Consider the following 11779-nt stretch of genomic DNA (forward strand, 5'->3'; position numbering starts at 1 on the left):
TCCTCTGACCTCCACACATGTACTGTGGCATGTGCAGGCCCACACACATACACATGCAAAGTAAATGAATAAATACATGTTTTTTAAAAGGTTGGTCTGAGGCTAGACGGACAGATGAGTGTTCAAGCAAGTTCAAGATGATAATGGAGGATCTGAGCAGAGAAATCACAACTCTCTGTTGTAAAACTTTTTAAATTTTTTCTGTCTAAAACATTTTCAGAGTATTTCAGATGTTATGAAATTATAGTGCTCTTTAAAAAAATTAAGATGGGGTCTCCCTGGCTGCCCTGGAACTCACTCTATAGACCAGGCTGGCCTCAAACTCAGAGATCCACCTGCCTCTGCCTCTAAAGTACTGAGATTAAAGGAGTGTACCACCTCTACAAAATAAGAGGGGTAGAGGGCAGTAAATTAGAAATATCTGGAACGTTGCTTTTATTGTGCAAATAGAGGCTCCTCTGTGCCCTAGGGTGTCATTTTTTGTTGTTTTGTTTTGGGGGGGTTGTTTGATGGTTTGTTTTGTTTTGTGTATGTGTGTGTTTTAAGGGGGTATCCCCTGTTGGCAAGCACTCTGTGACTAAGCTACAGTCTAGCCTAGGCTTTTCATGGTCTCCCCAGCAAAGCCAAATTCCCCAGGGCAAGGGCCCTGTCTTAGTTCAAAGGCTGGAATTGGGGAACTGGAAACAGACTGCAGTCTTTGCCTGTAGACACCCCCGCCTGCTTGGCACTGGAGGAGGAAATCCTACAGGCAGCTTCCCGGACACTGCAGCTCTCCTAGTGCCCACACTGCAGCTCTCCTAGTGCCCTGGCTGGGATTTGGGAAGCCACGGGGAGACCATGAAAATGTGAGGTAGCATCCCATGTGGAGTTCAGTGGTGCCCAGATGCAAGCCTATAGCTTCTGGTGAATGACCCCTAGTGTGCCCTTGCCCTGAGGAATCTCCGTGCACCGACAAGGGTAATACAGACATCTGTGCTAGCTTGTGAGACAAACGGGCAGGAGGAGGCTTTGCACAGCCCCTGTGGTTGGCGCTTGCTGGCTGCTTGTTACCCCTCTGTGCCTGAGCAGCTCCTGAACCCTGGGACTTCTACCCACATCACTTCTACCCACGTCACTGAAGAAGCTAGTCCATCTGTCCGAGAACCGCCCACCTGGGCTTCCATCTTCCACCTGTCCAGGCGTCTCGCAGTCCACCGCCTCCCCCTCTCCAGCCAAACAAGACGGGGTTTGCAGCGCCAAGGCTCTTCCTTCCCTCCACTAACTGCCCATGTGTTTTCCAACAGTGCAAGCCTCCACAAGACTCCTTCCTACCTGGGGAGAACAGAACTTTTCCCTAATTGGGCGGTCGGAGGGTTCGGTGAGATCATGCCTGGAAAGCATCCAGCATGTCTTTATTGCGCAAAGGACACAGGCCACCATTGTCTCTTCCTGCGTACCACACACCCCACCGGTGGCTGATTCCTTCCCAGCTGCCTTTCCCAGTGCTGAGCACAGACACCGCCAAGTGTGCCTCGACTCTGGGAACTGCTCTCTTCAAGGCAGTCAGCCTGAAGTCCCTGGCACTCTCCATCCTGTGTGGTAAATTTCCAGCTCCTTACACCAAGTGACCAGAGACAGTGCAAGCCCCCCACTCCACCCTGCTCCTCTCTCTCCAGGGAGCACAGTCAACCATGATGAGAAAGGACAGTGTGTTCGTGTTTATTCACAAAGCTCAAAGCGGCCCCCTTAAGGACACCCGGCAGCTCTCCCCAGCCCCCAGCTCCTCCACGCTATTTCAGCTGATGTGACAGCAGGAACAACGTGCCTGGGCATCAGTTTAGGGCATGATGGCGGCGATGCTCTGGAAGAGAGGAGAGGCGGGTAAATAAAGTTGTGTGGCCACAAGGGGACTGAGATCTGGCCCCTGTTCCACTCTGGAGACGTGATAGGGAGACCGGCTGTTTATCTTGGAATAATGGGGTACCAGCTCTCCCAGGGGGATGGGTTGAGGGGAAGGCACTCTACAGAAGAAGTCCTGTGTGTTTCACCTCAGAGGATCTCCTGCCACTCCAGGTTAGGACTGTCACCCTGGGCTCTGGGCCCTAAGCTCAGGAAGCAATTAATAGCAGTTTCTGCTCAATCATGAAGACCAGAGTTTGGATCCCAGCACCCACATCAGGCAGCTCACAAAGACCTGTAACTCCAGCTCTGAGGGATCCAACACACAGTGTACACACACACACACACACAGTGTACACACACACACACACACACACACACACACACACACACACAATTTTAAATGGTTTTTTTTTTTTTTAAAGACAAAGCAAGTCTGTGGACTAAGGCCCAGAATCCCACAGGAACCTCTATACTCTCAATCTAGAAGGAAGCTACCTGCCAAGCCAAATTACCACTCCTCAGCTCACCCATGCAAAGCAACAGGGCAGGGTAGCAAAGGCATTCACAGGAGGGCTAGCACGAAGGAGAGGCAGCTAGTCACTGGGGATGGGAGGAGAGATGATGGGGAGCCAGATGGGCACGTGAGGAATGGTTTCAGCATCCCCACCCTCCCTGGCTCCCAGATGCTCCAGTGCCCTGGAGGTGATTTCTGTCAGCTTATGTTTGTTTGTTGGGACTGGAAAGTACCCAAAAGCTGCAAGTGGGTGACGAAAGGCCAGAGCAGAGCTAGGAGAACAGGTTGGATGGTCTCTACAGAGGCTGAGTCTGTCCCAAGGGATGCTGACTGCAAGAAAACGATACAGAGGGAATTCCAGGTTGAAGGGTGGGGAGTGGGGATCGTGTGGGCACTCACCCTCCATAGAGCTGGGAAGTTGATAAATGGCTTGTTGACCGAGGCCTGGAATTCAAGGACAAAGCCAGTCACCGACCTTCAATCAACCACTGTCCTTGGGAGAACCCCAAGTAGCCTCCACTCCCCTCGCGCGGCTCCAAACCCATGTTACACCCAGAGACTCACCCCAGATGCTACTGTAGTGGTTGCGGCCCCTCCGTGTTGGCCTGTGTACCCGCCTTGATGAGTGCCCTAAAGACAAAACCCAGATAGTCACTACCACCCCTTGACCCGTGAGGGTCTCCCTCATTCCTTTTCCCCAGAAACCAGCCCCCTTCTAAGACGTCTGGGTCTGGGGTGGGCGCCCAGGCTGACCTTCTGGGTTCCTCACTCACTGTCCTGAAAGACAACCCAGAGCCCCAGCTGCTAAGCCGATTGGGAGAGGTGGACAGGGCTCCAGGAAGGATGTCTGCCTCTTGTTGACATGCCTCACCCAAGCTCTCCTTAAATTCAGTGTTAGGGAAATGTTTCCATCTTGGAGAAGGGGCACTCAAAGGACCCACACAAACACCACCGTTCACCCTCAGCCTGATTTTTAATCCCTTTCCTACAGTCTAGCCTCCAGCCTAATTCAGTTCATCCCCACTCTTGATTGCAGTGTGCCTGCCACTCAGCATAGCCTCCCCCATTGCACCCCACCCTCAACTGCTCTTGCCCCTCTCCAGCCTCCACTTGGGTGTCCCACTCAGGGTCTTGTTCTTCACCCAGGACTCTCTCCAGTCCCCTCTTCCCCAGCCCAGCCTGATATGGCTCCCTCCAAGCAGCAGATGTGACTCTGGGCTCTGGGACCGGGACCCATCCTCAGGAAGGTGTCCCAGCTTGCTGATCTCAATGACTGCTCCTGGAGTGTGGAGAACTGGGAACCGGGCCGCACAAAGGTCGGCCTGGTGCTGGTCCCCAGTCCTCCTCGGCCTGCTCTGTTGCTGCTTGCACGACCTCCAGCATCTGTGCCCTCTACAAATGGGTAAGAGAGTTCCCCAAATGCTCCCCGCCACCCATTCTGGAAGGCAAAGGAAGACAACCACCTTATCCACTGGGCACTTGTCATGAGACCTTGGCCTCTCTGAGTCTTAGTCTCCTTCTCTGAATGTCGGAGTCAGCACCCTCATCCCAACCAGCTCAGAGGCTCGTTACAGGGAGACAACACCACAGAGCCTGTCGCCAAAGCGCCTCCTCGGGCTCTGGGGTTCCCCAGTCTCTACCTGTTTGTACAGAGTCTCAGCTCAGAACTATTTCCTGGTTCCAGGAGGGGACAGGTTAGGGCCCCTCATCTAGGAGGACAGCTCCCCGAGAATGGGACTGAGTCCCTTCCACCTTGTCTCAGTGAAGCTTTGCAGACAAGATAGTTTAGTCCATCTGACCAGCTGGCCACCAGCTCTGTAGTAATGGAGGTGGAAGGAAGGGAACCCAGTGTTATGGCTTCCCAAGGGGTTAGCCTCTACCCTCCCACAACCCCCTTCTCCCCAGGTTCCCCACCTCTGTTCACCTACATTCGGCAGCTGGTTGGCCTCCTTGCTGGCTTGGTTGACCCCATTATGAACATCTTGCTGCCACCTGTCCATTTCCTTCCAGGCCTGGCCAGCAGCATGGTGGGCACCTTGGCCAAGCTTCTCGGTTTCCTTTCCGGCCTGGCCAGCAGCATAGCTGACCCCTTGGCCAACTTTCTCTGCCTCCTTCTCAGCCTGGTTGACCCCGGTGTGGACCCCTTGAACCACTTTCTCGGCCTCCTTTCCAGCCTGATCAGTGGTATGGTGGGCACCCTGGGCAAACTTCTCTATCTCCTTCCCAGCCTGGTTGACTCCAGGCTGCATCACTTTGTCTCCCTCTTGCCAAGCTTGCCCTGCCGCATAGTAACCGTGGCCATGGCCAAACTGCTGTGCCTCCATTGCAGCATGGCTAAGTCCCTGATTGGCCCCCTGTACCACCCTCCCTCCCTCCTTCCCAGCCTGGCCAAAGGCATGGTGAACACCCTGACCGACTTTCTCTGCCTCCTTCCCAGCCTGGCCAAAGGCATGGTGAACACCCTGACCAAATTTCTCTACTTCCTTCGAAGGTTGACCAAATGCATGGTGACCATCCTGACCAAATTTCTCTGCCTCTTTCCCAGGCTGACCAAAGGCATTGTGGGCCCCCTGACCTAACCTCCCTGTCTCTTTCTCAGCCTGACCAACTGCATGGTGGGCTCCCTGACCTAGTTTATCCTTCCCACCCTGACCAAGAGCATGGTGGGCCCCCTGAGCAAACTTCTCTGCCTCTTTCCCACCCTGACCAACCGCATGGTGGGCCCCCTGAGCAAACTTCTCTGCCTCTTTCCCCCCGTGACCAACCGCATGGTGGGCCCCCTGAGCAAACTTCTCTGCCTCTTTCCCACCCTGACCAACCGCATGGTGGGCCCCCTGAGCAAACTTCTCTGCCTCTTTCCCACCCTGACCAACCGCATGGTGGGCCCCCTGAGCAAACTTCTCTGCCTCTTTCCCCCCGTGACCAACCGCATGGTGGGCCCCCTGAGCAAACTTCTCTGCCTCTTTCCCACCCTGACCAAGAGCATGGTGGGCCCCCTGACCTAACCTCCCTGCTTCATTGCCCGCCTGGTTGACCCCGTGGTGGACCCCATGATGGATGATGTTGTCTGTCTCCTTCCCAACCTGTCCAGCGGCGTGGTTGACCCCATGGGTTAACTTCTCTGCTTCCCTTCCTGCGTGTCCGACGCCATTGTTGATGCCATGGGCTACCTTGTCCAAGCCATGGTCCAACTCCTTGCCGGCCTGGCTCCCCATGTGGCTAAGTCCATCAAAAACTTTCTCCACTTCCCTTCCAGCTTGAGTGATTCCATTATTGATGCCTTCAAGGGCCTTGCCCACCTCTCTCTCTGCATTGCTCAGCCCTCGGCTGAACCCTTCTATGACCTTCTCAATGGGGTCATCATGGGCTGCCCGTGCAGGCAGAGCCCCCAGGAGCAGGAGGAGGCAGCAGGACCTGAGCAAACTGGCGAGATCCATGTTGTTGGGAAGGCGGGGAGGATGCAGAGAGGAGCCGGGGGAGCGAGGCCGCTATTTATCCTTTGCTTCCCTCCCTCTTCCCCACCCACCATGACTCAGTTGCCCCTGTGAGGCTCTGACTTAGTTCCCAGTCAGGGAGGTGTTTCCCAAAGACATTTGGAGTTGAGCAATGAAAAGGAAGAGGAGGAAGACGGGATGAATCATAGAGAAGATCCCAGCATCTTTGGTCTTTGACCCGCTCAGGCCCTCCACCCCAGTGCAGGGTTCTGCCCTGCCCAGGCCTCCTGTTTGCCTTTCTCCCCCACTGGCCATCTTCCTTGCTCTTGAACCCACCTTCAGGCATCCTCCAGACCTAACCACCTTGTCAGCCCTCTTAGAGATCTAAACATACAGCTTGCCCAGCTGGATAATTCTGGAGAAGTGGAAGGCAGTCAGAGAGGAGGACAGAACCCCAGGAGGGGAGGGAGTTACCCGATTTTGTTCTTGGGGTCCCCTCCCCCACCCCATCTCTGCTCCAGTTCCTCCCATGGCCCTCTCATTACAGCCCGATGGCTTTGCCCGTGCCTGGAAGCCAGAGTGTCAGCTTGTTGACTCCACCATTCTACACCTGGCTCAGATGGCCGCATCACAGAAAGCAAGCCCTTCCTGACCACCCCAGGCACAGTGTGGTATTACAGGTATGACAATTATGTTCTGTGACATCATCCTTCTCTTTCTATAGTAATTATTGCAATCTTAAATTGCATTTAGTTTTTAATAGTGTGTCTCACCTTCTAGATTGTACACTTCCAGCAAACAGGCCCTTTGTGCTGGATACTGCTAGAGCCCCAACTTGCGGGACATTAACTGGGGCTTAGTAAGTCCTCCTCATAGATGGAACACATGGATCGATTGGAAGCCAAGGGGATATAGTCCAGGCCTGAGCCCATCTCACAGGGTGCTGGAGGGAAGAGGTACCTGGGTCCCCAAAGCTGCATGGGGAGAGCTGCAAACTTTGAAACAAGGATCACATGTTCATGACAGAATCCAGGCCTCTTGCCTCCCAGCCCGTAGGCAAGGGCAGGGGGACTGATTGCCATGAACTGGGAGAGGACGCAGTGGTACCTGAAAAGCCGGTTAAAGCAGCCCTGGGGAGAAGCTCGGAGACCTGGTGCAGCAGCAGCTGTCTCAAATATCTGGGCTGGGGGCCAGGACCTTTTTCTTCCTGTCTTCCTCCCCTGGAGCCTCCAATGCCCTGACCTGAAGCCCCAAGCATTGCCCTATTAGCTCAGGTTATGAGGGAAGCGCCTTGGAGCCTGGCCTGGGGTTGAAGTCTAGCACTAGAAGGAAGGGCGAGCAGTGGCTGTTAGATCTTCCCCAGTGTGTACAGCTGGGGGATAGTTTAGAGGGGGGCGGACAAGAGCCAGTGGGGGAGGGACAGCCGGCTGGGTGAAGATATTTAGGTTTTAATGCCCACGGTGAGGCTGAGCGAGGGGGCAGCAGTGGGAAGGTCAGGCATGGAGGAATGCACAGGGTGTGCACCAGTGTTGGTGGCAGAGTTATGTGTGTGGGTGCCCAGGTGTGGCTGAGAATCGGCACGTGTTTTCCACTTCAAACCAGGCCACGAGGTGGTCCCCTTAAAGAAACAGTAGCCACACCCAAAACCAAACATCCCAGAACCAGGGACCCTGGAGTCTCTGCCTTCCCTGTCTCTGACAGCAGAGGGTGGCTAACTGGGACACACTGCAGAGTGGATCTTTTACCCAGTTTCCACTCCAATGACAAAGGCAGATCTCTATGCAATCTTGGGTGTGGCACCTGAAGCATCTCTAAATGATGGAGAGTCAAAGGCCAGGCAGAGAAGTGAGCCAGAGTGTGGTGGGGGAACAGACTCCTGGTCCACCCTAAGATAGATATAAAAGGTATCCTGTCTTTTCTATGTTTTGTTGTGACAGGGTCTCACGTAGCCCAGAATGACCTGGAACTCATCCTATGTCAGAGGCTGGCTGGCCTTGAATTCTTGATCCTCCTGATGGCTGAGTGCTGGGGTTGCAGGCACACACCACCACTCAATAGTTTTCTTCTCCAGCCTTCTCTCCCTCCATCAGCCCCTCTTCTCAGCTTTCTGTCCCCATTGCCAACGGATTCAGGACATCTCATCTTTCTCCCTAACTGGTGCCAGCAGCCTCTGGCAATCCAGTTGTGCTGGTTCTTTGATGCCAGTGGGAGAAGTTCAGAATTCGGGGTATCACATTTTATGTCACAGTGCCCCAAAAAAGTATGTGATATATGTTCCCACAAGGTGTTTGCCTGTCCAAGGATGTCACAGTGAGTGCCTGACTCGACCCCCTCTGCAGAGGAACTGCCTAGGGCTCCCCAGCTCAGGCTAGGGTCTGCCACAGTTAGAAAAGTAGCCACCAGCCAAGGGCAGGCATCTATTCCCTGGTATTTGGCAGCTCGGCCCATAGCATTGATCTGAAGCAGATTGTTGGGGGAAGAGCTCCTGGCTCTTTCCTCTCTTGTCATTAATAGGATCTGTCACTCCTAATGTCAGATCCTGAGGAGTTATGTGTCGGTTTTGTTTTGTTTAACCTACGACCTCATACTGCAGTCCAGGCTGACCTCAAACTCATGGCAATCTTCCTGCCTCAGCATCCCAAGTACTAGGATTACAGGCACGAACCACTGCACCCACATGGGGTGGGGGGATATGGTTCTAGCTTTGATTTTATGAGACAGGACCTCTATATGTACTCAGGCTAGCACAGATCTCTTAATCTGTCTGCCTGAGCCTCACAGGGGTTGAGAAGACAGGATATATGCTACCAGACCAAGGAAAACTTCGCCTAGTAGCATCTAGATGGCTCCTGCCACACATACTGCTTCCTCACATGTGCTAGGCAAGTGTTTACAAAGTTATATATACCCTAAACATTTTCATATGTTACTTTATTCAGTTTTATTTTTTGAGACAGGGTCTCACTTTGTAGCTCTGGCTGGCCTGGAACTCACTATGTAGACCAGGCTGGTCTCAAACTGTAGCCCTGGCTGGCCTTGACCCCATGGTCCTCCTTCCTCCACTGCAATTACAGATCATGCCCGTCTCCCTCCTATTTATTTTTAGTTTACTTCTTCAGGGCCATCCAAGCAGGAGATGGCCTTGCTGACTCCTGTCCCACGGCTGGTCCTTGACATGATGTGGTTCTGGCTTTGGTCTTAGACACAGGAGCTGTGTGTGTAGCCCATGGAAAGCTCCCGTAGGGACTTGGGGTTGGAAGAGGTTATGTCATTGCATGAGCTTGGGCCCTTCCCCCCCCCTCTCTAGGACGGTGACTCCTACCTGTAGCAAAGCCCCACACCCCCTTGGTCACAGCTGCGTGTCAACCGGCCCTGCAGGGGAAGGTGCCTGACAGTGAGTCACTAAGATGCAAGCAAGGCCTGGGGCTTGAGGGGACATTTCCCCTTGCTCTTTCCTGGACACTTCCTGAAAGCCCAGCCTTGTAAACTGGGGTGGTGGTGTGCGACTGTGACCCCAGGACCCAGGAGGCCGAGGATCACAGCAACCTTGAGGCCCTCTTCCACGACATGGTGGGATCTGTTCTCAAGAAGAAGATAGGGCCTGGAGTGAAGCATAAATCTAATAAATCTTATCAATAAAAAACAGGAGTCAGATATCAGGGTAAAAACCTGAAGGATCCGAGAAACAGGAGAGCAACCGCCAGTTGCTTCCAACCTCCACTGTTCCTCCATCCAAAAAAGGCCTAGAGCGCCTCTCTCTGTCCCGCCTTCTCACTTCCTGTCTCCTCTCTGTACAGACCTCCAGACCTCTATGGTTAACCAGTGGCTAGCTCTGCCCTCTGACTCCAAGCAAGCTTTTTCAGAACACAAACAAAATATCACACAACACTGGAGAGGTGGCTCAGTGGCTAAGAGTACTGACTGCTCTTGCAGAGGTCCTGAGTTCGGTTCCCAGCACCCACAGGATGGCTCACGACCATCTGTAATTCCAGATCTAGGGGATTCGGCCTGAGAATGCACACAGTACACAGACATATATGCAAGCAAAACCCTCAGATACATAAAGTAAATATTGTTTTAAAAGAAGAGGGAGAAGGCCCAGTCTGTGGCAGGTGCTGCCCCCGATGGCTGAGGGACAGCTGAGGACACAGCACATCCAGAGTACACAGTGAGTGACATGGAACAGGACCTCAGTAGGTGCTAAAAACAGGAAATTTACAAGGCAAAGAATGTGCTGTTGTAAGAAGACATGGCTTGGGGCTTGCTTTAGGACCAGGGAACAGAAAATACGTGAGAGCTGAGGGTTGGCTCAGGGGTAACAGGCGATTGCTAAAAGCCTGAGGATCTGAGTTCAATCCCTGGAGCCCACGGTTGGAAGGAGAGGATCAACTCCCACAGGTTATCCTCTGACCCCCACACAGAGACATGGGGCGAGAAATAAAATAAAATAAAATAAAATAAAATAAAATAAAATAAAATAAAATAAAATAAAATAACTTGAAGGGCTGGGGGTGTGGCTCAGTGGAAGGAAACTTGCCCAGCATGCTCAAGGGCCTGGGTTGACTCCAGGGAGGAAGGGAAAATAAAAGAAACTGAGGAAACGGAAGAGCAGATGCGTCCATCACTTACGTACAAGTACGCCGACCTTACCAGTGCTTCCCAGCTATTGTAGTGATGGGTTTGGTTGCTTTAATGTTTTATTATTTTTTATTTTACATGCATGGATGTTTTGCCTGAATGTCTGTCTGTCTGTGTGTGTCTGGGGCCTGTGGAAGCCAGAAGAGGACCTCAGATCCTGGAGTTACAGAAGTTTGAGAGCTGCCATGTTAGTGCTGGGAATCGAACCCAGGTCCTCTGGAAGAGCAGTAAGCTCTCTTAACCACTGAGCCATCTCTCCAGCCCCTTGTTTGTTTGTTTGTTTGTTTGTTTGTTTGTTTGTTTGTTTGTTTGTTTGTATATAGAGTCTCACTATGTAGTCCAGGCTGGCCTTAAACTTACAGAAATCCTCCTGTGTCAGTCTCCCAAGTGCTGAGATTATTGACACGGCATTTTTGACCAATTGAACATCTGCACCAACCCTGAGTCCACACGTGCTCCAGCTCCGTTTCTTCAACAGCATAGACGGCTGGGAACAGTTGTCAGCAGTCAGAGTTTAAGGTGTGTGTGGGCTGGAGTGTGGGTCCACAGCACAGCACATGCTATTTATTCCTCTACACCCAGCCAGGAATCAAAACCAGGCGTGCACATCAGATAGGACGCACATTTAACAGAAGAGATGACTCATTAGGCATGTTAGGTAAGTGCTCTATCCCTGAATGTCAACCTCAAGCCAAAACTTTAAAAAAGTTATTATTTTAATCTATTGCATTAATATTTCTAATTTATGGATATAATTTATTTGTTTATATTTACAAATACATTTTTAAATCTTACCTCTGTATGAGTGTGAGTGTGTGCCCATGTGAGTGCTGGTGTCAATTATCCTGGAGCTAGAGTTATACAGGGTTGTGAGCCATTCAACAGGAGAATGGGGATCTGAACTTTAAATATATATATTTAAACGGAACTGAAGCCAAATATATTTAAATATAAATATATATATATATATATGTTGCAAATTATAAAGTTAAAAGAATTATGGAAATTTTCTTCCCTTAATAAACAAAGTCTGGAGGGAAATGTGATTTATTTATGGAGTGAGTAACTTCCAGAAGACAGTGCAGCTGGGTAGGACATTTGCTAGCAGGCCTGATGAGTTTGGAATTCAATCCCCAAGACCCACAGAGTAGAAAGAGGGAGCTTACTCCCAAATGTTATCCTCTGGCCACCACATGTGTGCACGCACACGCACACATATCATAAATGAATGCGATTTAAAATTTTTAAAAAGTGTCACACACACTTGTGGTCAGTGGGACATAGTGAATAAGACAAAGTCCCACCCTTTCAG

General features: G+C 51.8%; 1 protein-coding gene across 1 annotated transcript; it reads right to left on the minus strand.

Annotated features, from left to right (window-relative positions):
- Window positions 1-1674: 1674 nt before the first annotated feature.
- On the minus strand, window positions 1675-5872 carry Sbsn (suprabasin). The gene is made up of 4 exons (XM_076547588.1): window positions 4324-5872; window positions 2960-3025; window positions 2795-2839; window positions 1675-1840 (listed from the first exon to the last, which is right to left on the minus strand). The coding sequence occupies exons 1-4, from the start codon at window positions 5830-5832 to the stop codon at window positions 1817-1819; spliced, it is 1644 nt and encodes a 547-aa protein (XP_076403703.1). The 5' UTR covers window positions 5833-5872; the 3' UTR covers window positions 1675-1816.
- Window positions 5873-11779: the final 5907 nt, after the last annotated feature.

The sequence above is a fragment of the Peromyscus maniculatus genome, chromosome 1 (assembly GCF_049852395.1).
Source record: "Peromyscus maniculatus bairdii isolate BWxNUB_F1_BW_parent chromosome 1, HU_Pman_BW_mat_3.1, whole genome shotgun sequence".
Classification (NCBI taxonomy): Eukaryota; Metazoa; Chordata; class Mammalia; order Rodentia; family Cricetidae; genus Peromyscus; species Peromyscus maniculatus.